This window comes from Glycine max, chromosome 18, assembly GCF_000004515.6.
Source record: "Glycine max cultivar Williams 82 chromosome 18, Glycine_max_v4.0, whole genome shotgun sequence".
NCBI classification, from domain to species: Eukaryota; Viridiplantae; Streptophyta; class Magnoliopsida; order Fabales; family Fabaceae; genus Glycine; species Glycine max.
Window position 1 is genome coordinate 12281598 of NC_038254.2, and position 24447 is coordinate 12306044.

General features: G+C 32.0%; 2 protein-coding genes across 2 annotated transcripts; one reads left to right on the forward strand and one right to left on the reverse strand.

Moving 5' to 3' along the window:
- Positions 1–3225: 3225 nt before the first annotated feature.
- LOC100815533 (imidazole glycerol phosphate synthase hisHF, chloroplastic) lies at positions 3226–14025 on the forward strand. The gene is made up of 19 exons (XM_003551875.5): positions 3226–3554; positions 3669–3751; positions 3848–3942; positions 4466–4569; positions 6156–6325; positions 6434–6548; positions 7080–7135; positions 7239–7277; positions 7383–7481; positions 8938–9000; positions 9079–9141; positions 9245–9327; positions 9474–9582; positions 9669–9722; positions 10946–11033; positions 11407–11444; positions 11948–12053; positions 12925–13091; positions 13783–14025. Exons 1-19 carry the CDS (start codon positions 3404–3406, stop codon positions 13840–13842), a joined length of 1743 nt encoding a protein of 580 aa, XP_003551923.1. The 5' UTR covers positions 3226–3403; the 3' UTR covers positions 13843–14025.
- Positions 14026–14816: 791 nt separating this feature from the next.
- LOC102663789 (imidazole glycerol phosphate synthase hisHF, chloroplastic) lies at positions 14817–18706 on the reverse strand. Its single transcript, XM_041011771.1, has 12 exons — positions 18683–18706; positions 18541–18579; positions 18337–18435; positions 18040–18102; positions 17922–17961; positions 17830–17855; positions 17714–17796; positions 17459–17567; positions 17319–17372; positions 16007–16094; positions 15596–15633; positions 14817–15092 (listed from the first exon to the last, which is right to left on the reverse strand). Exons 1-12 carry the CDS (start codon positions 18689–18691, stop codon positions 14817–14819), a joined length of 924 nt encoding a protein of 307 aa, XP_040867705.1. The 5' UTR covers positions 18692–18706.
- Positions 18707–24447: the final 5741 nt, after the last annotated feature.

The following is a 24447-nucleotide window of genomic DNA, read 5'->3' on the forward strand; positions in this document are numbered from 1 at the left end:
ATCAACCTAAAATCATTTTATACTATCAGGGTATAAATATTAAATTTTTTATTTTATTTATTTCTTTAAAGGAATCAAACATCACTTATGATTGACAACCTGTTAGGAAATATCAGCGGTCAGATGTGGGTTTCTTTAGATCGTGTGGTGGGATTCTTTAAACCGTGTGGCTGTTATTTTGGAAGGCAACCTAGTAGGAAAGTAAATGCATGTTTTTTATTGTTATAAATATTAAAATATTCAGAATATGTTCTTCTAAAATTTTTAGTATGATTTTTGTCCTCCTAACTCCCAACATGTAAATGCATGATATTTTGACTTCTAGAAATTTGACCCTGCATCACAATATTAGTAGTGATTCAACACTTAAGTTCTAGTTCTAATTGACACGTGATAAAGACCTCACATCGACATATAAGATCTGATCTCCCAATTCTAACTCTGAATCAAAATATCACACAATTATATTTTAGGAGAACGAAAGATATACTCAAAATTTCACATAAACAAATTTCAAACATTTTAATATTTATAGGAAAAATATATATTTTAATTCATTAAAAAAACGTAAGGTTTGTAGTCTAGGCGTACTTTTGGTTTGAAAAGTTAATAATACTCGAGGTAGTTCTTTAAGGAAGAATCAAATTATATCAATATAACTTTGACAACTAATATCTCAATTTTATAACTTGATATAGAATTTGATTTTTATTGATCCAATCATTGAATTATATTTATATATTATAAGAATTATTTGTATTAAATTTTGTCAAAATTGAACAATAACAAAAAGGTAATCAAATGTTTCGTATTTTAATATATTTTGAAATATTTATATTACGTCAATTTTAATATATATGAACAAGGTATCAAATGATTTTAGATTAATATGAATTATTGCATATATGATCTATTTAAAAGGAACTTTCAATCCAACTAGGAGTGTTCGCACGTCAGTTCGGGTTGGTTTTGACCAGATTCATAACCTAACCCAATCAAATTTGATCGGTTAGGTTAAGTTCGGTTTTCAATTTTTTTTTTTGAAACCCAACTCAACCCAATCCATTCATGAAGGATTTGGTTTGGTTTAAGCCAACAAGTTACCCGTTTAAAAATTTGATCTTTTTTTCTTAGAACTACTGCTTTATATTATGATTCATTCAATATATATAATACAATTAACACAATATTATCAAATGTCTAAAAGTTTTAAAATTGATTCATTTAATACCATCAACATAATATTCTAAAGTAGATTAATAAAAATTAAAACAAAATATTCTTCAACGAGATTTACTATAATAGTTTAAATCACAATTATTTCCCACAAACTAATTTATTGCAAGAAGCTTTGTTGCAATCAAATTTGCTATAACCAGATTTGCTGAAACAAATAATAATGTATCAGAAAGTAATACCTTAAAAAGTTCCAACACTAGTAGTCCAAATACTTGATTCCAACACTTGTAGTCTTAATATTAGCAATTTCTAAAGTCAAACCAAACAACTCTAAACATTTTGATCGGTTTGGTTCAGTTTAATCGGATCTATATATTTAAACTCGTGATCCAACTCATACATGAACGGTTTTGATCGGTTTGATTCGATTGTGACCCAAATACATAAATGACTCAACTCAAACTATTCGGGATCAATTTGAGTCAATTCGGATTCGCAGAACATTATCGAGTTAAAAGTTATAGAATGATATAATAATTATCAAAGTTACACCTATCTATTTGATTCGTATTTATTATATAATCTCATATATTCTTTTGGTTCATTTCCTTAAAAAATATTATTCATATATTTCATTTAATATGACACACATCTATTTATAATATATGTAAGGATATGATCTGATTACATCATATGTAAGTCTAAAGATTTATAACAAATTTACATATTTAATATAGGTTAAATTACTCATTTGGTCTCTATAGTTTCATGGTTCTTACCTTTTTAGTTCCTATAGTTTGAAAGTTGTCTTTTTAATCCCTGTAATTTATATTTTAATTATCTTTTAGTCCCTGTAGTTTAAAAGTATTCTTTTTAGTTCTTATAGTTTACATTTTAATTCTCTTTTAGTCCCTGTAATTTAAAAACTATAGGAACTAAAAAGGGAGAATCATGAAATTATAGAAACTAAAAAGACCACTTTCAAAACTACATGGACTAAAAAAGAATTAAAATGTAAACTATAGGAACTAAAAAGACCACTACGATAGGAACTAAAGAATTAACTATATAGACCAAATGAGTAATTTAACCTTTAATATATGTTAATCTATGATTTATAATATCTTAATAAATATGGTAACTTTAATATATTTAATGATAATTAATTAATTATCTTTAATTAATAAATTAGATATTTGATTGATTTGATTTCTGAAATTAATTATTTATCAAAATTATTAACAGTAATATATTTTTACAATTTTTGTGAAATAAAATATATTTATTTGTCTCTATTTATTATTTTCGTAACAATAATTTATTTCTTACTCGTTAAAAAAATACACTTATAAGAAAATAAAAAATAAATATATGATGTATTTATGATTTAAACTTATGTATAAATTATTGTCCTGTATTCTTTATTTTATGCATTTTATTGTAAAAGTATTATGTAGCATTTTTTAATCTATATTAACGGTGAATAATGTATATCATAAGTAAAAAAATGAGTTTAATATCTATGCACTAATAGTGTAAAATAATTATACATTGTTATTTAATCATAAATTATCGTTTGAATTGTTTTAAGATAATTATTTTAAAAATCAACAAACTTATCATATATGGTGACTTGTGATTCGATGTCTATGTAAAACTTATGCTTAATCTTTTTTCTCAGAAAAAAAAATATAGACTTTGTTACATGAAATATTTGTAAAAAATATTATTTTGTTAATAGTTTTTATAATTTTCTTAAAAAATCAATCAAATAATCTAATTGATTAATTAATAAATAATCATAAAATAAATTAAAGTTATCATGTTTATTAAAATATAAAAAAAAAGATTTTTAACGTGTTATTACTTATCTTTTTATCTTAATATTTTATTTTTATTATTTTATCATTTTTTATCTTTATTATTTTTTAATTTAAATTTTTTATTTTTATCCTTAAATCTTCATCTTAATACATTTCTTCATCTTATATTTAAGAAAAATTTGAAGTGAAGAAGAGAAAATCATGATTGAGTAAGAATAATACAAAAAATATACCACGGACCCGCATATCACCGGTATACCCACCCCTCTTTCCACTGTAGGAGGGACTGGAGAGTCAGAAATTGGAACATAAGATTGAGACACCAAAATATAGCTTACTATACACAACACTGTGTTGTGCTTGTGAATCTGCCTTCGAAGAGAATCAGCACAGCAGCAACAATGGAGGCGCCGCCATTTGCTTATTCTGCTTCCACTTCCTCTCTCTTTTCTCTTCGCAACAAGCCACTCTCATCCCCTACAATCACCCATTTGGGCAACACCAAACCATCAAAGAGTTTCTCGGTTGGTGCCTCCTCTTCTAGGGATTCTGGTTCGTTCTCTCTGTTGCAAAAATCTCCACTTTTTTGTTTTTTTGTTTACTTTTTCGTTTCTGTGTCTTGGTCTTTTGCACCAGAACCTCTCATTTTTCTCTCTTATTTTTCAGTTGTGACTTTGCTTGATTACGGTGCTGGCAATGTTCGGAGTGTCAGGAATGCAATCAGATTCCTCGGGTTTGACATCAAAGATGTGAGCTTTTTGCATCATTACATAATGGGGTTGTTTTTCTTTTTTTCTTTTCTCTTGGTGTCTGGTTTTGAATCTGAAGCAATTTTTTTTTACTAGGTGCAAACTCCGCAAGATATTCTGAATGCAAGTCGGTTAGTTTTTCCTGGTGTTGGAGCATTTGCTGCTGCCATGGAGGTGTTAAGCAAAACTGGGTATTTTTTTTTTAGTTTACAAATATTTTTCTTTGATGATGTGGTAGTAGAAGTGGTAGTTCTATGCTTGTGGTATGATATTTCTATTGGATTAAAGTAGCAGATTTTCATTTGTTTGATTAAAATTTGCACTTTATAGTAAAAATGGGTTGAACGACTTGTTATGTACTGTGTTATACGACCTTGTACTAATTACTGAGAAAGATGGGGTAAAATTTTTGGGATGATTAAGCTGGGAGGGATTGGTGGCTGTTTTACCTTTTGACATAATGTATAAAATAAACTCATTTTGTTTGTGTCTGATATACCTTTTAAATTGTGTAATCGTGTAATGTCTTGTTGTTTATTTAGTTCTGCTGATTTAACTAGCCATTGTCATGCATACATTTGAAGTTCTGTTGAGGCAATTTTTAGTTTTGATCTTTGAATGGTCGCACTCTGAATTTTAGCTTTAGTGATTCAAATGTTTTATTTTGTTTATTGTTTCAGTATTAAGTTTCAAGTAATATCATACTTTTTGCAGAATGGATGAAGCACTATGTTCATATATTGACAAGGATCGTCCATTTCTGGGCATTTGTCTTGGACTTCAACTACTTTTTGAATCTAGTGAGGAGAATGGACCAGGTTAGTTATAAGCCATCTTTAGTTTTTGACTTTTTGTTATCGTTACACCTACAACTTTGAACATTTTTTTAATATTATAGCATAAATGAATGCCAAGCTTTCCATCCATGTAGATGTGAAATTATTCTATATTATATACGCTTCAATTGAAAAAAGATATATTGTATGAATGTGTAACTATGATTCACTTTTCATCCCAGATTTGAATGATTTTTTAATTAGCTCAATGCTAATGAGAGGAGAATCTTTTGCCTTTATATCTCATTTTTATTGTGTAGTGTGATGTAAGAATCTTTTGCCTTTATATCTCATTTTTATTGTGTACTGTGATGTAAGATTTTCTTATAATTAACTCTGGTTGAAATAGTGCTTCAATGCATGATTTTTACAGCTGATGGAGTCCTAGTTTATGAGATGAGATGCTTGAGATATGAAAAGAAGCTATGGAATCAATGTCTTTTTTTTCCTGGTTAAAATAAGAGTAAGACAAAGTTTATGGAATGCAGGTTTAGTTAGGCAGAAGTTAGTATGGTTTGGAGGTTAAATTATAATGGACAACTATATGGTCAATGATGCTCTATGGTGATTCAGTAGTGAAAGTTGGGCAATGAAGTGCTAGCAAGAGCAAAAAAAAAGGTTTACTTCTATAGTGAGTGAGTGGATACCCAAGAAAATATAAGGTTATGAATCTGTCTGATTAAAATGGGTAGAGGAAGGGTGGAAGACCAAAGAAAACTTTGGGACAATCATTAACAAAAAGCCCTGCTCTAAATGGTTTTAATCAAAATTTTTTTTTGATAGGGTCCAATAACATTGATTGATCCATTTAGCTAACCCCATTTACTAGGATAATGTTAGTTTGGTGGTACTGTTGTAAATTCATTTTCTTCAGGGTGTGTTTGGGAGTGAGGCTTTGAACAGAAGGGGAAGCAAGGGATTTTTTTTTTTAATTTAGTTATATATAATATTTATAAAAAAAATTAGGACATGAAGTTTTTGCTAATGCTAATCTATCATTTTATTTTAGAAAACTATCAAATCAGACAATATTTATTAGAAATAAAAATTTTACCCTTCGCTCCCTTTTCCTCCAAACCTCAGCTCCCAAACATACCCCAAAACACTTATATTTGGAGATATTGGTATTTGTGCATTTCAAAATTTGTATTTCTTTAGTGTTTAATTAATGCTATATTTCTGCAATTGGTATGTTTATTTAGTAGTATGTTGAAATATTTCCTGACTTAATATATATACCCATAAAAATTGTTTGGCTATGAACTTGCTTGGACAATGTACATCATCCTTAGATATTTTTGTTTTATCATGGCTGTTGATTTCTAAACATGAATAACTGGGTAATAAAGAATCTATTGAGACTTGAGAGTTCAGCGAATTGAGTCATTTGTTAGAATCTGTAGCTCTGGTAATTTTTGGCATGCTTTTCAAACATACAGAGACAGTGTTGGAGACAATGTTATCTGATTTAACAGAAAGCTTAATTTCCTGAGCACTACAAGAGCAAATTACCTTTTTATTCACACTTTTAATAAAGTATTGAATGGACAAATATGCTTTTGAATCAGTAAAAGGTCTTGGCTTAATACCTGGAACTGTTGGGCGATTTGACTCATCAAATGGTTTTAGAGTACCACATATTGGCTGGAATGCTTTACAAATCACTGAGGACTCGGGAATTTTGGATGATGTTGGAAATCACCATGTCTATTTTGTGCACTCTTATCGTGCCATGCCTGTATGTTTCCACTTTTCTTTGAAATCTCCTTGTTGCCTTGGCTGTCACGTTCTTACTCTATATATTCATGAAAGTGTTTAAGTAATCTGACTTTTTTCATTTTCTCAGTCAGATGACAACAATGAGTGGATATCCTCCACCTGTGACTATGGTGACAAATTTATAGCATCTATTAGAAGAGGAAATGTGAATGCGGTTCAATTCCATCCAGAGAAGAGTGGAGGCAAGTTTTATCTTCCTTTCCAATCTTTAGTACTCTCTCTCATGTACTGGACCCTAAACATGAAGGCTGCAATCTTTGTTGAAGTTTCTATTCTTCATTAGCTTGTAATTGGACTCTGGTCATGCAAAAGAAATAAATTTTCTAAATCAACATTATTGTATTTAAAGTAATATACTTACATGCAATTTTTTACAACCCATGCTTCCTTAGAAGAAGAATTGAAGGATGATCTTAGTTCCCAATTGAAATGAAAAAAAAAATGAAAAAGAAATATGAAACTATTTAATTCCATTCAATTTGGAATTTTTTCTTCTATCTTTGATATCTTTCATAGGATTTGCACTTCAAATCTTTAATGGCTTCTGGTAGAATACTTTTATGAAATCTGAACTGCTGCAAATTTCACTCTTCTTTTGGAGGCAATACAATACTTTTGGGATGATTAATTTTTATAGGTAAAACAAAATGCTATTTTTTTTCTTTCTTGGGCTGGCATATTCTTGTTCTGATTCCTGAAGATAACATTCTCAGATGTTGGCCTCTCTATTTTGGGAAGATTCTTGAATCCGAAGTCAAACATGGCAAAGGTGGCCTTCATATCTTTCTATGCAATTCTTCTGTATAACAGTTATAATAACTTTTTTGTTGACATATGATAACTAACCATTTGTAATATTTACTTGAAGACAGAAGCCTGGGGAAGGCAAAGCTTCAAAACTTGCAAAAAGGGTAATAGTCATGGAAATCCTCTTGTGCTTTAAATTAGTTAATGTGTTCTTCGCCTCTAGGGTGCATTCATTATTTTGATTTCCTGACAAAACATTGTTTATTAAGGTGATTGCTTGTCTTGATGTGAGAACAAATGATAAGGGGGACCTTGTTGTAACCAAAGGAGACCAGTATGATGTAAGAGAACATACAAAAGAGAATGAGGTATTAGCAATAGTACTCATTTTGTTATTATATTTATGGTTTTTGAGTTTGCTCAAAATTCAACTAGAGTATATGCCAAGACACACTGTACAATATAATCTACTTGTAGGTGTAGTAGATAGTTTTTTTTTTTTGGAAGGCAAAAATATATATATATTATTATAGGCAAAAACAGTACAAGTGGTACTGGATAAAGGAAATACAAGGCACCAGTGGTGCTGCCCTCCAAAAAACCCAAGCTAACCCAACTAAAAAGGTTATCCCATACAGGTTAACCAAAGGATTCCGAGATATTGGAAGACCAATGGTTAAAACTGATGTTGTAGCCTTTTTGTCTAGCTTTTAACCAAGACCAAGCTAAGAACATTGCATCTTCCATGATCTTCTGCGGCTCAAAAGGTTTGTCCTGGAAAATGAGGAAGTTCCTATGCTTCCATATGGTACTTGTCAAAGCAACCCACCATCCACAGCAAGTACTATGATTTTTCTTTGCTCCAAATCCATCACAAAACTGAAGAAAATGGTCCACTGGAGAAGCTGGGAGAGGTCCCATAGCCTGAATCCAACTCATGGACTCCCACCATAGCCCTACTATCTTCTTGCAATTGAAAAATAGATGCCCCACCTCCTCTTGTTCTTCACCACATAGAGGACAGACATTATCTTGAATGATCACCCCTCTCCTTGTGAGATTAGCTCTAGTGGGAAGTCTATCTCTTAAAAGCTTCCAAGTGAAAACTGCATCTTTTGGAGGAATTTTCATTTTCCATAGTAATTGTGAGGTTCTCCCATCCGAGGCTGGTGTAGAAGGGGTTATCAATAATTTATATGCAGACTTAATGGTATACACACCACTAGGGTCAGCTTTCCATAACATGACATCCTTAACATATCTCTGAATATGTATGGAATTAATCTCCTCCATAAAATTCACAGCTTGATCACTTTCATAATCAAACAGATTCCTCCACCACTTGAAGTTCCATCTCCAGCTATCCTGGTCGAAATTTCCCATCATTGAAATGAGATCAGCTTGCTGTTCATTGATGAGAAACAGCTGATTGTATTTCTGTTGGAGAGGATAATCCTCCCCTAGCCACTTGTCTTTCCAGAAATTTACTTTATCCCCACACCCCACCTTCCAGCTCATGCATTGCTGAAAAATGCTCTGATCAGCCTGATGATACAACTTTCTTAGGTCCCTCCACCAACCAGAATGCCTCCCTTGGACACGAGCAGACTGCAAGGCATCCCAACCTCCATACTTTGAATTGAGAATCCTAACCCATAGCTGTTGGTGGTCAAAAGCTAAGGCCCATATCCATTTGCCCAACAAAGCTGTGTTAAATTTTGCTATGTCTAGACTTGAGTTTTTTGCCGTCGCCTCATTAATTTTTAGTGTTAAAGAGTAAGCCTATACGCATTTATTATCTTATGAAGCTATTTTAATTGTTAGGTAAGAAATCTTGGCAAGCCAGTTGATCTTGCTGGACAGTACTATAAAGATGGAGCTGATGAGGTATTCTTTTGACAATTTTGTTCTTTTTTATGAAACATGTTCTTTCCAACTAAACTTAAAGATTGGGATTGGGTGCAGGTCAGCTTTCTAAATATTACTGGATTTCGCGACTTCCCTCTTGGTGATTTACCGATGCTGCAGGTTTGTGAAATGTGCTAAAGTTGGAGTTTTTGAGTTGGTGCTAGATTTTATTTGTCCGTTATCTGCTGTGGTTTCAACGTTTTATGCTCCCTATGCTTCATAGATATTGCGATACACATCAGAAAATGTTTTTGTACCCTTAACAGTTGGGGGAGGAATTAGAGATTTCACAGATTCAACTGGGAGGTATTATTATTGATCATTATGGAGATTATGCTATTGACATTCTTGCATTTTTTTCCCTCTATTGAAATTATTCAGTCTTATAGTTCTATCAATTGTGTTCCCTCAGAATTTTCAAATCTTTTTGATCCGATCAATTATATTCTCAGGTACTATTCAAGTTTGGAAGTTGCTTCTGAATACTTTAGGTCTGGGGCTGATAAGATTTCCATTGGAAGTGATGCAGTTTATGCTGCAGAAGAATATTTAAAAGCCGGAGTATTGAACTCAACCCATAGCTTGTTTCTAGTTACATGAACTAATATATGTGTCACTTCTGATGTTTCTATGGCTGTAATGTTTAGGTAAAGACTGGGAAGACCAGCTTGGAGCAGATATCAAGAGTTTATGGGAATCAGGTAAGCTAAAAGCTGATAGTCTTATCTGCCCTTTTTTCTTATCCATGCACCTTTATGTACTTGAGAATCCCTAAACATACATGTAACAATAATTTTTTCCGCATTTATAAAATAACTTATCTAAATTATTACCATGTTTGTTCAAAAAATTTATTATGTTGCTGATCATGTTTTATTACAAATATTTGATGAAATATTGATAGGTGGGATATTAAACTTTTTGGCTTGTTACATCTTGTTTGTCCTAAATTATACTGGTATTTTAATACATTGAATATAATATGTGATTAATATGTCTAGTGAGTTCTATTCTGCTGTCTGGATGTTAAGAATTATCTTATTTTTTTTACCTGTGTTTATTTAGAATAAGAAAAAATATTAAACTTTTGACAATCATGTTTAACTTGTAAGATAGGAAAGAGTAAGTTTTAAATATTTTATATCCCACATTTTTTCATTTAAAATGAACAATGATAATGTATTTGATACAACTAACTGTCTTGGGCATAACCACATCACATCTCAAAAATTAGGTTGTGTTGTACTCCACTTGGCAATCAGCTTTATTGAGATGTAGCTAATGGGTAGCTTGGATTGATTGTTGGGTTAAGCTCTTCTTTTTATCTTAAAAAAACTGTGGTATATGCTCTTATCTTATTTTTAGGAGATAGTAAGTCATTAAATAATTCTTTAAATTTAAATTGGACCTTGGCAAAATCATTATACTCTAGTATTGTATTAAAATTTTTTGGTTTAAGTTTCCATTGATAATAGGTTATATTTTTTGGTTTAAAATTTTTAGGATGAGGACTGGCCAATTATTTACCAGTTATAGTTGCTGACTTGCTGTTATGCTTTTATAATTGGTTTCATCTGGCATCTAAATTTCCTATCACTTTTTCCTTTGCACCAACTGCAATCCGTCATCACTATATGGTTGCCGGAAAAAAATGAATTTAAAGTTTTTGTGCATGTGAATAATGATGAAAGAGTGAATACAAATATGAGTGTTGGATGTCTGTATCTTCTTTTCAGATTCATGTAGAGGCAGGGCATATATTTTGACATTTGTTAATCTTTCTTCTTCAGGGAGATGTTAAAGAACCTCATACCTGAAGTGATATGTAAATGATTGGCATTATTCTTTAATAATGGTTCATCAGTGTGTGTGTTGCATGTATTGGAATCAATTGTCTACATTCCCATTAATTTTCAATTTGCAGGCAGTGGTTGTTAGTATCGATCCGCGTAGAGTGTATGTAAAGGATCCTAATGATTTGCAATTGAAGACCATAAGGGTTTCAAGTCCAGGTGAAGAGCTTGTTTTTTTTTCTTTTTCTTTATATTATATTTTATGGCTCTGAATTATCTAAATTCTTACTCTAATAAGAGTCTAATTAATAAAGAGGCAGATCTAGCCTCTTTTAAGGTGGTCCTAAAGAATTATGCCTAGTAATTACTGTCATATTGAGCTGTATACAGTACACTGTTATGGTATTGGGGGTGGAGGGTGGGGGAGGAAATGTGCTGAAGTATGCAGTAGGGTAATTAGTTTCTAATTCGATTTCTTGTTAAAATAAATAAGTCCTGATAGAAATTTTACGATGTAAAACAGAGAAGATGCTCTTTTATGTGAAATATATTAATTTAAAAATATTCAAAAACCATTTTATGTCGCTTTCAGGTCCAAATGGAGAAGAATATGCATGGTATCAATGTACAGTAAGTTTATTTTCCTTCTTTGCTTAATTTTTTATCATGTCCATTGAACTAAATCTCTTAACCTAGTTTTCATTTCATTTAAACATTCTACCATCACCATCAAATAGTATATAGTACTACTAGAGAGACAACTTTTAGAGAGGCTAAAAAAGGCATAACCAGTGTGCAGAGCTGTTAGATTGGTCATGGGTATATGCATAACTAATGTGACCTTACACTCTTGACTCTTATAATTGTCTAGAGTTGTCAACTCTGTCTAAGTTAAAGTCATTGGTGTATAAGATGCCCTCTACTTGTATGTAATTAGTGCTGCTGGTTATATTTGTAATACTAGAAGGGAACTACAATCATCTAGCCTTCAATTTTTTAGTCAGTGGTTGTCATGAGATTTTAACTCATGGATCTCTTGGAATTTCTTTTGAAGGGAAAGAATGAAGATAGTTAGTCATTTGCCTACTTCCTGAAGTATTTTTTCTTATCTCATTACTTATGTTTATTGTAAGGTTAATGGGGGACGAGAGGGCCGGCCAATTGGTGCTTATGAACTAGCAAAAGCAGTTGAAGAGCTTGGTGCTGGTGAAATACTACTTAATTGCATCGATTGTGACGGTAAATATAATTCTGTATCCTTTAACTATATTTTTTCTTCATCAAGAGCAGTTTGTTTTTTTCTTCTTTGAAACACTTGGTTTTTAACTAAGCCAAATGGGCATTGTGTAATTCATGTAATTGACCTCACCTAGTGTGATAAGGCTTTTGTTCGTTTGTAAGAGCAGTTTTTTTTTTTTTTTTTATTAGCTTTAAAAATTGTTCATTATTTTCAGAATTTTGACTGTTGTCAAGACCATTTTTATCATTAATAAAAAAACTTCGTACCCCATTGCCCGGAGGCTCTTCGCTATGCGAAGGTATGGGGGAGGGATATTGTACGCAGCCTTACCCTTGCATATGCAAAGAGGCTGTTTCCGGATTTGAACCCATGACCAACAAGTCACCAAGGCACTACTTTACCGCTGCACCAATGAATTTTATAAAATAAACATGACTTTTGATTTGCAATATATGGACACCAAAGGTGGATAAAAATGACTTCCTCTTTTCTTGAACTTTTTTCACAAGTGTCATGACTCATTACTAGTCCAGTCCTCCCCATTGAGGGGTTGTAAAATAAGATATATGTATGGCCTCTATTCTTAGTCATTCGTAAGGCTGTTTTAAGGGAGTTGTTATTTCTTATATGCAATGAGATCGGGGTGTCTTGTTGCATTCATGAGTTTTTTCTTGTTCTTTGTTATGTCTAAATTTACCTATTTTTGTATGATCTCGTATTCTCCTCCTATTTGTACTTTCCCTCCTTTTCCTCTTATAAACGTTTTTCTAGTTGAAAAAATGCAAGATTTTTGGGGTAATTTGATTATATATTTAATAATATAAAATGTTTTGTTTATTCTAATTTCTTTTTACTTTTGTAATGTTTCAGGTCAAGGGAAAGGATTTGATGTAGATTTAATTAAGTTGATATCAGATGCTGTAAGTATCCCTGTCATCGCAAGTAGTGGTGCCGGTGCTCCTGAACACTTCTCTGAGGTGTTCTATAAAACAAATGCATCAGCAGCACTTGCTGCTGGCATTTTTCACAGGAAAGAGGTATTACTTCTGTTTTGTTAATTTCTTAATGCTGATGGGAATGATTTTGATTTGTTAAGTATGTTCTGTTACGGATCAATTATTGCATTGATCCATTCTCATTAATTATTATTATTATTATTATTATTATTATTATTATTATTATTATTATTATTATTATTATTATTATTATTATTATTATCATGTGTGTATTTGGAAAAGTTCTGAAACAAAAACTTCTAGAGAAGATACTGTTTCTTTTCTAGAAAGTAATAAAACTGTGTTTTAGATTCTACTTTTTTAATAACTTGTCTAACTATCTGAAAATTTTTTAGACAATTTTCGGTCTTAAAGAATCCTTTGTCTCAAAATATACCACAACCAAATGTTTTTTTATTTTCAATTTTTGCTTGCACTTTGTATTACAAAAGTGCTATTTTATTTTACACTTTGTTTTGTTGATTTTAAAAGTTTGTACAGTAAACAGTAAAAACAACTTTATTTTTTTTTTCCTGTTTTCACTATTTTCTAAACAATTTTTTTTTTAAAAAAGGAAACAAAGTGAAAATATGGTGACATTTCAAAAAATGAAAACAAAACGTTTCCTGAAACCAAACGGATATTTCTGCAGATTTAGAATGTAGTTTAGCTGATTTTGATTGATGTAATGATGTTACTCTGGCAGTGAAATTGAGTTTTCTGTTAATTGCAGGTGCCTATTCAGTCGGTAAAAGAGCATTTGTTGAAGGAAGGCATAGAAGTTCGAATCTGATCATATGCATTTAGTGGTAAAATTTTTGAGATGCACTTCATAATAATCAAACCTTGTACGTTATCCCTTTTTGTGTAATCTAACGAAGCTCTCAAAATGTCAACCTTTTGGATCATGAAAAGATTTTCACAACGAGACCTTTCCTTTGTAATATTTTTAAGGAAAATATATTTACCATGTGCAGCACTATCTCTGAACATTTGTTATTACAAAATTATTTCATGTGTCACCTGTATGGTAGTGTGCGATGTTTCTCGTGTTTGATTGGTTATTGAAGATATTTTTAAGGAAAAATATCCAATTTTGATTCTGAAAATAATAAAATTATTGTACGTTCTGGCCATTCTATACAAATGCAGCCAAAGATTTTCAATCTATGAAGAGTTAATAAAACTCTGGTGTCAAGTAGAGATTAGTTAGGACTATGCAAACGTAATAATTTTATACTATACCTATTCAGCAAAAGGACAAGTTGATGCAGTCTTTGGGTATTCGTGGTATTCTTTTTCAATCAAAATTATAATTTATTTCAAATAATCAACATAATAAAAGTTTACATTAAAGATCGGCATAGATTATTAAACTAAAACTCATTCTGAAGAACAATATAAAAAATATGAAATTGTATCCAACTTTTGTCCACTGAAATTCTACCAATAAACAAAGCAACCCATTGACAAAGAAACATCTTAGAAATTTTTTACATCATGCTCAGAATCCCACTTGCCACTTTGGGTTGGTATATTTACATGTATTTTCAAAGACTATCGTGCGAAACTTTGGTAGGTCTCCCAAGTTGAGAAATTTTTCTTTTACCCTTAGATCTATTAATATTTACATTAAGGGTTCGGATTTTTTTTATTCTTTTCTCCCTTGTTTATTTTATAAAATTCATTGATGATGAAAATGTCTTGACAACAGTCAAAACTCTGAAAATAATGAACAATTTTTAAAGCTAAAAAAAAAAACTGCTCTTACAAACGAACAAAAGCCTTATCACACTGGGTGAGGTCAATTACATGAATTACACAATGCCCATTTGACTTAGTTAAAAACCAGTGTTTCAAAGAAGAAAAAAACAAACTGCTCTTGATGAAGAAAAAATATAGTGAAATATAACTAAAGGATACATAATTATATTTATCGTCACAATCGATGCAATTAAGTAGTATTTCACCAGCACCAAGCTCTTTAACTGTTTTTGCTAGTTCATAAGCACCAATTGGCCGGCCCTCTGGTCCCCCATTAACCTTACAATAAACATAAGTAATGAGATAAGAAAAAATACTTCAGGAAGTAGGCAAATGACTAACTATCTTCATTCTTTCCCTTCAAAAGAAATTCCAAGAGATCCATGAGTTAAAATCTCATGACAACCACTGACTAAAAAATTGAAGGCTAGATGATTGTAGTTCCCTTCTAGTATTACAAATATAACCAGCAGCACTAATTACATACAAGTAGAGGGCATCTTATACACCAATGACTTTAACTTAGACAGAGTTGACAACTCTAGACAATTATAAGAGTCAAGAGTGTAAGGTCACATTAGTTATGCATATACCCATGACCAATCTAACAGCTCTGCACACTGGTTATGCCTTTTTTAGCCTCTCTAAAAGTTGTCTCTCTAGTAGTACTATATACTATTTGATGGTGATGGTAGAATGTTTAAATGAAATGAAAACTAGGTTAAGAGATTTAGTTCAATGGACATGATAAAAAATTAAGCAAAGAAGGAAAATAAACTTACTGTACATTGATACCATGCATATTCTTCTCCATTTGGACCTGAAAGCGACATAAAATGGTTTTTGAATATTTTTAAATTAATATATTTCACATAAAAGAGCATCTTCTCTGTTTTACATCGTAAAATTTCTATCAGGACTTATTTATTTTAACAAGAAATCGAATTAGAAACTAATTACCCTACTGCATACTTCAGCACATTTCCTCCCCCACCCTCCACCCCCAATACCATAACAGTGTACTGTATACAGCTCAATATGACAGTAATTACTAGGCATAATTCTTTAGGACCACCTTAAAAGAGGCTAGATCTGCCTCTTTATTAATTAGACTCTTATTAGAGTAAGAATTTAGATAATTCAGAGCCATAAAATATAATATAAAGAAAAAGAAAAAAAAACAAGCTCTTCACCTGGACTTGAAACCCTTATGGTCTTCAATTGCACATCATTAGGATCCTTTACATACACTCTACGGGGAACGATACTAACAACCACTGCCTGCAAATTGAAAATTAATTGGAATGTAGACAATTGATTCCAATACATGCAACACACACACACTGATGAACCATTGTTAAAGAATAATGCCAATCATTTACATATCACTTCAGGAATGAGGTTCTTTAACATCTCCCTGAAGAAGAGAGATTAACAAATGTCGAAATATATGCCCTGCCTCTACAAGAATCTGAAAAGAAGATACAGACATCCAACAGTCATATTTGTATTCACTCTTTCATCATTATTCACATGCACAAAAACTTTAAATTCATTTTTTTCCTGCCACCATATAGTGATGACGGATTGCAGTTGGTGCAAAGGAAAAAGTGATAGGAAATTTAGATGCCAGATGAAACCAATTATAAAAGCATAACAGCAAGTCAGCAACTATAACTGATAAATAATTGGCCAGTCCTCATTCTAAATATTTTAAACCAAAAAATATAATCTATTATCAATGGAAACTTAAACCAAAAAATTTTAATACAATACTAGAGTATAATGGTTTTGCCAAGGTCCAATTTAAATTTAAAGAATTATTTACCAATTTACTATCTCCTAAAAATAAGATAAGAGCATATACCACAGTTTTTTTAAGATAAAAAGAAGAGCTTAACCCAACAATCAATCCAAGCTACCCATTAGCTACATCTCAATAAAGCTGATTGCCAAGTGGAGTACAACACAACCTAATTTTTGAGATGTGATGTGGTTATGCACAAGACAGTTAGTTGTATCAAATACATTATCATTGTTCATTTTAAATGAAAAAATGTGGGATATAAAATATTTAAAACTTACTCTTTCCTATCTTACAAGTTAAACATGATTGTCAAAAGTTTAATATTTTTTCTTATTCTAAATAAACACAGGTTAAAAAATAAGATAATTCTTAACATCCAGACTGCAGAATAGAACTCACTAGACATATTAATCACATATTATATTCAATGTATTAAAATACCGGTGTAATTTAGGACAAACTAGATGTAACAAGCCAAAAAGTTTAATATCCCACCTATCAATATTTCATCAAATATTTGTAATAAAACTTGATCAGCAACATAATAAATTTTTTGAACAAACATGGTAATAATTTAGATAAGTTATTTTATAAATGGGGAAAAAATTATTGTTACATGTATGTTTAGGGATTCTCAAGTACATAAAGGTGCATGGATAAGAAAAAAGGGCAGATAAGACTATCAGCTTTTAGCTTACCTGATTCCCATAAACTCTTGATATCTGCTCCAAGCTGGTCTTCCCAGTCTTTACCTAAACATAACAGCCATAGAAACATCAGAAGTGACACATATATTAGTTCATGTAACTAGAAACAAGCTATGGGTTGAGTTCAATACTCCGGTTTTTAAATATTCTTCGGCAGCATAAACTGCATCACTTCCAATGGAAATCTTATCAGCCCCAGACCTAAAGTATTCAGAAGCAACTTCCAAACTTGAATAGTACCAGAGAATATAATTGATCGGATCAAAAAGATTTGAAAATTCTGAGGGAACACAATTGATAGAACTATAAGACTGAATAATTTCAATAGAGGGAAAACAATGCAAGAAAGTCAATAGCATAATCTCCATAATGATCAGTAATAATACCTCCCAGTTGAATCTGTGAAATCTCTAATTCCTCCCCCAACTGTTAAGGGTACAAAAACATTTTCTGATGTGTATCGCAATACCTATGAAGCATAGGGAGCATGAAACGTTGAAACCACAGCAGATAACGGACAAATACAATCTAGCACCAACTCAAAAACTCCCACTTTAGCACATTTTAAGAATAATATTTACTCTTTATTTCAACCATTCATTTTTTTAAATCCAGTAATATTTAGAAAGCTGACCTGCACCCAATCCCAATCTTTAAGTTTAGTTGGAAAGAACATGTTTCATAAAAAAGAACAAAATTGTCAAAAGCGTACCTCATCAGCTCCATCTTTATAGTACTGTCCAGCAAGATCAACTGGCTTGCCAAGATTTCTTACCTAACAATTAAAATAGCTTCATAAGATAATAAATGCGTATAGGTTTACTCTTTAACACTAAAAATTAATGAGGCGACGGCAAAAAACTCAAGTCTAGATCATTCTTGTTTAACTATCTACTACACCTACAAGTAGATTATATTGTACAGTGTGTCTTGGCATATACTCTAGTTGAATTTTGAGCAAACTCAAAAACCATAAATATAATAACAAAATGAGTACTATTGCTAATACCTCATTCTCTTTTGTATGTTCTCTTACATCATACTGGTCTCCTTTGGTTACAACAAGGTCCCCCTTATCATTTGTTCTCACATCAAGACAAGCAATCACCTTAATAAACAATGTTTTGTTAGGAAATCAAAATAATGAATGCACCCTAGAGGCGAAGAACACATTAACTAATTTAAAGCACAAGAGGATTTCCATGAATATTACCCTTTTTGCAAGTTTTGAAGCTTTTCCTTCCCCAGGCTTCTGTCTTCAAGTAAATATTACAAATGGTTAGTTATCATATGTCAACAAAAAATTTATTATAACTGTTATACAGAAGAATTGCATAGAAAGATATGAAGGCCACCTTTGCCATGTTTGACTTCGGATTCAAGAATCTTCCCAAAATAGAGAGGCCAACATCTGAGAATGTTATTTTCAGGAATCACAACAAGAATATGCAGCCTAAGAAAGAAAAAAAAATAGCATTTTGTTTTACCTATAAAAATTAATCATCCCAAAAGTACTGTATTGCCCCCAAAAGAAGAGTTAAATTTGCAGTTCAGACTTTATAAAGGTATTCTACCAGACGCCATTAAAGATTTTAAGTGCGAATCCTAGGAAAGATATCAAAGACAGAAGAAAAAAATTCCAAATTGAATGGAATTAAATAGTTTCATATTTCTTTTCATTTCAATTGGGATCTAAGATCATCCTTCTATTCTTCCTCTAAGGAACCAGGGATGGTAAAAAATTGCATGTAAGTATATTACCTTAAATACAATAATGTTGATTTAGAAAATTTATTTCTTTTGCATGACCAGAGTCGAATTACAAGCTAATGAAGAATAGAAACTTCAACAAAGATTGCAATCTGTTGACTCGTTGGCAAGTGTACCAAATCGTCACAAGTAGTAAAGTTCTCGGAAGTCCGAGTGTCGAATCCACAGAGACTTTGTTTGTACTTAGATTAATGCAAACCCCAATTTAAAAGCAAGAGATAAGAATTTAAAATAAAAGATAAAGAAAGATAGAAGATAAGGTAAAAAAAGATTAGATATTTAAAGATAAAATTAGAAGAGAAAAGAAAAGATAAGATATTTAAAGATAAAGTTAGAAGATAAAAGATTGAAAGATCAAAATAGAAGATAAAATATTTAAATTGCGATAAAGATAACTACTTCTACGAAATTCAAATAAAGGAGAAATAAAATCTATATAATAAAATTGCTAAAACCTAACAAGTCTAATCAGTCTAGATATATGGATTCAGGATTTGTCTGTTACCAATACCAGTGAACTAATTCTGCCCCACATCTATCCATCTACTTGCCCCTGATGCCTCACGATGACAAGCCTACCTTAATTACCTATCTTCCAAATGCCCTTTGCGAAGACTCAATAACTAAGATGCATTAGAATTACATTCTAGATGTTTGCTAAAGCATGGACATTGGGGCATTAAGTCATGCTAACCCAATAATTTTTTTCTTTTATTGTTCTATTAAGCGTTATCCTCTCCCGAGTGGCCTAACCCTTAAAACCGATTCACGCATTCATTCCTTATCCCTAATTAGGCTTTACCCTCTCCCGAGTGGCCTAAAGACTAACAGAAAACAAAGTCCGAGATGCAGAATAAGCAAGAAAGAAAAGCAGATAAAAGAAACTGGAAGGAAAAACCCTCTAAAAGATAACCCGATAATTTCCTCCTTTTTAGTGTTCTCTTAAGCGTTACCCTCTCCTGAGTGGACTAACCCTTAAAACAGATTCAAGTATTCATTCCTTACCCCTAATTAGGCTTTACCCTCTCCCGAGTGGACTAAACCCTAACAGAAAGTAAGTTCTGAGATACAGGATGCTAAAAAAAAGAACGGTAAATAAATGAAAGAACCTGGAGGGAATTCCTCTTTTTATTGATAACTCTTAAAATGCTCCATACATCATTGGCTTTTTAGGCCTGCCAGGCCCTAGCTAGGGGATTAGCCACTCATGGTCATGAGGGCTTTACAATGAGAAGGGGGTGAAAGAAAGGGAGTAAATGAAACCCCTAAAAGAAGGGGTTCTGTGGTGGTCCCCTTGTCCTTTGGACAGACTCTCTATTTATAGCTGCTGAAGTAGACTTTGGACCTTCGTAGGCGCGCTTAGCGCGACACCCCGCGCATAGCGCGTGTACTTCCTAGCCCGCTTAGCCCGTGACGCGCGCTGAACGCGCCTATTGGGTTGGGCCTTCTTCAAATTTTCTTCTTTTATTCAATTTTTCTGCCCTTTTTGCTTGTTACACCTCCAATTTTTATATCTGCACCCAAAAATTCAATTTAATTAATTTTCTAACTTTTAATCACAAATAACTGCTAAATAATTAATTTCTGGCCAATATTTGACTAATTTTCTACTATCAAAATACAATTATTTAGCAGTTATCACAGCCTTCATGTTTAGGGTCCTTTATATGAGAGAGTACTAAAGATTGGAAAGGAAGAAATATAAAACTTGCCTCCACTCTTCTCTGGATGGAATTGAACCGCATTCACATTTCCTGATATGAAGCTAAAAACCTTAATTGCTTATGGTGAATAAAAATGGGGAATTAGGTTGATTGTGGATCAAGCATATAAAGCAAAAGGCAATGGAAGAAATTGAAGGTGCAACTAGAGATCAGTATAAGCACCTGAGAAGTTATGCTGCTAAGATACTAGACAAAAACAAAAACAACACAGTCAAATTAAAATGTGACTTAACTCCTCATGGTCTTGTGTTTGAACGTATTTATGTATGTATTGAGGTTTGTAAGGCTGCATTTGCAACCACTTGCAGGCATTTGATAGGATTGGATGGTAGCTTTATGAAAGGAGAATTTGGTGGCCAATTGTTGTTTGCAGTAGGTAAAGATGGAAACAATCAAATGCTTCTTATTGCTTATGCTGTTTTGGAATCTGAAAATTATTCTTCTTGGAAGTGGTTTGTGATCTTTTGCTAGCTTATTTAAATGGTATTCAAGAAGGATGTTGGGCATTCATTTCTTACCAACGAAAGGTAAAATTAAATTTGATACTATTATTTTAACCTACAAGAGTCTTGTATCTTTGCATTTCTACTACTATTTAATTTATTCACTGTTATTTGTAGGGGTTGGTTGAGGTAATCAAGGAGCTTGGACATAATGTAGAACATGAGCTGTATGGGAAACATTTATGGTAATTGGAGAAAGAAGTACCCTGGAGCACATATGAAAGAATTGGTGTGGATGGCAGATCGAGAAACTATTGTCCCTGATTGGGAAATAACTATGAATCAGATTAAGACATATGATGCAAATGCATGGTAGGATCTGGATAAGTTAAACCCTGGTGCTTGGACAAGATCTGCTTTTAAACTAAACACCAAGTGTGATTTGCAAGTCAACAACATGTGGGAGGCATTCAACAAGGCAATTATAGAGTACATAGACAAGCCAATTATCAGTTTGTTAGAAGGAATATGATTTTACATTAGTTCCATAATTGTCAAGTTAAGGACTATCATGATGAGGTACGAGGGTACCATCTATCCCAAAATTCAACAGATCATTAAAAAAACAAGAAAGCTTGTGAAGCATGGCAACCACATTGGTCTGGTGATGTTGATTTATCTTTGTTTGCGGCGTCAAATGGCATAGAAAAGTTCTTGGTTAGTCTAAAAGAACATACATGTTCTTGTAAAAAGTGGGAGTTAACTAGAATTCCTTGCCCTTATTCAATAGCATGCAAGTGGCTCAATGGTGTCAAACCTGAAGTCAGTGTCATTTCTTATTACAGTTGTTGTTTTCTGTTATTGTTATGTTGTTTTTGGATTGTATGTGGTAGTTGTTTTAAATTGAAACTGTTTTGATTGCATTTGACAGGAAATATATTTTCTTGTCAACATATACATTTATTGTGTTTCCATGTAATGGACCAAACTTGTAGCCTCCTTTACAAAGACCAGTCATGCTTCCACCAATGATGAGGAGGGCACTTGGAAGACCAAAGAAAACAAGAAACAAGAGTAATGATGAGCCTAAGACCAACTTCAAGCTGCCAAGACAGTCAAAATCAGTTGTTTGTAAAAAATGTGGGAAAGTTGGCCACTACAAAAGGACATGTAAAGGCAAGACAATTATTGCTTGGACATTCCAAAAGGGGGGAATAATGTAAATATTACTTTCAACCTATATTTAAAGTGTGTCAAATGAGTTTAATCATTTTTACAATATTTGCTTTCAATTTTAACAAAATTTGAAGACAAAATCAGCCTCTCCCTCCAATGTTGTAACAAAGAAACAGAAAAATGTTTCATGTACAAATGGGACCACAATTGTAGGAATTGAAGGAGGTGAAAGTACCAATCTAACACAAGAATCAAGAATCAATTAATGGAGTCAGCATGGAGGATTGAAGCACAATTGGATTATCTGTTAAAGTTTTTTGGATGTTGAAGTTAAATGTTGTGGCTCTATTTTTTGCTAGTTCAAGTTACTGTTTAATGTGGCTATGTAATGCACTCTTTATCTAATTATCTTTTCTTGCTATGTTTAAGCTATTGTTTAATGAGGCCATGTAATGCACTCTTATGTAATTATGTTTTGTTATTATGTTCAAGTTACTGTTTATTGTTCATTGTCATATTTTTGCTTTGGTGATATTGTGATCTAGTCTAATTAGATGCACATATTTTTTGTGTAGTTTCTAGCCCATTGACCATAAAGCATGGTTACAGCTAATAAGTAATCATTTCTAAGACGTGCTCAAATTTTGATTTTTGAGAAACAAGGTTCAACAACTTGCACTAAAATACCCTTTTAGGGATAGTGATATGTCGTTGTTAATAAAGTTGTACAAGTAGGATTGTGGAAAATAGCTTGTGTTTGTATGGTTGTCCACTACTTGCATGATAATTTGGTGTCTTTTTTCAATCAACCTTACCTACTTGAATGTGGAAATAATTGCAAACACGCCACTAACCAGATCTTCAAGATTAATTCGCTAATGATTGATCATTAGTGTGAAAACATATTTTGTGTGGGAGAATTAAACATTTACAAGCCATGAATGGAACATTTAATTTGTGGAATCTGTGTAAACACCAGGTGTCTTCCAATAAATATTCATTACTCTAGTATAAAGCCTTTGAAATTGTCCTCTTTGTCCAAACAAAATTGAACCATTATATGCATATATCAGGTTCATGATATTTTACATCCCTACAATAAGAAACAATTATGATAATATGCAAACAAAATTTATCCTCTTTTTGTCAAAACAGAATTGAACCATGGGATCAATGTAGATCAATTCACTAATTATAATTATTGCACCAGCTAAAAAATGAAAACCAAACAAAGTTGAACACCAAATAAATACCAAAGCTGAACACCAATAAACTCTTCTATCATTAACATAACCATTCAGTAATTACAATTTGCAGACTAAAAACACCAACAAGCAACTTACCACTATTACTTTGGTCCTAAACCATTACATAATAAAAACACCAACAAGCAAATTGCCACCATTACATCACATTCCCCTGCTACATAATAAAAACACCAACAAGTAAACACTGACCTAAGACAAAACCAATCCAATCCCTAAAAATTTTCCCTTCATCTTCATGTCATTGATCTTGCTTTGCAAACCTTTTTCCCTGACCTTCAATTCATCAACCTTCTTCATCATAACCCTGGCCTATCAGGCTTATAAGACTTTTTAATAAGCCTAAGCCTGGTTTATTTAATTTAATAGACTTTTAAAAAAGTCCGAGCCTAACCTTTTAATTAAATAGGTCAGTTCAAGTCAGGCTTTATGTAGGCTAGGTCGTAGGCACATGTAGGCCGGCCTGACCTATTCCCACCCCTACCTCCACCGTGTGAGACTTGTACATCTTGATATTATAATTTAACAAATAATAATTACTGACCTAAGAATATTGGTTAAGGAACTTAAAGTAAAAATATTTTTATTAGAAGACAAAATTATCCTACTCATGATCTTTTTTATGTTCTCTACAATTTACGTAATAAATATTTTGACCTTTTAATTTTTTAATAAGATCCTTATTTTTTAGCCTCTAAAATCATTTATGTTATATATTTTAAACAATAATACTATGATCTTG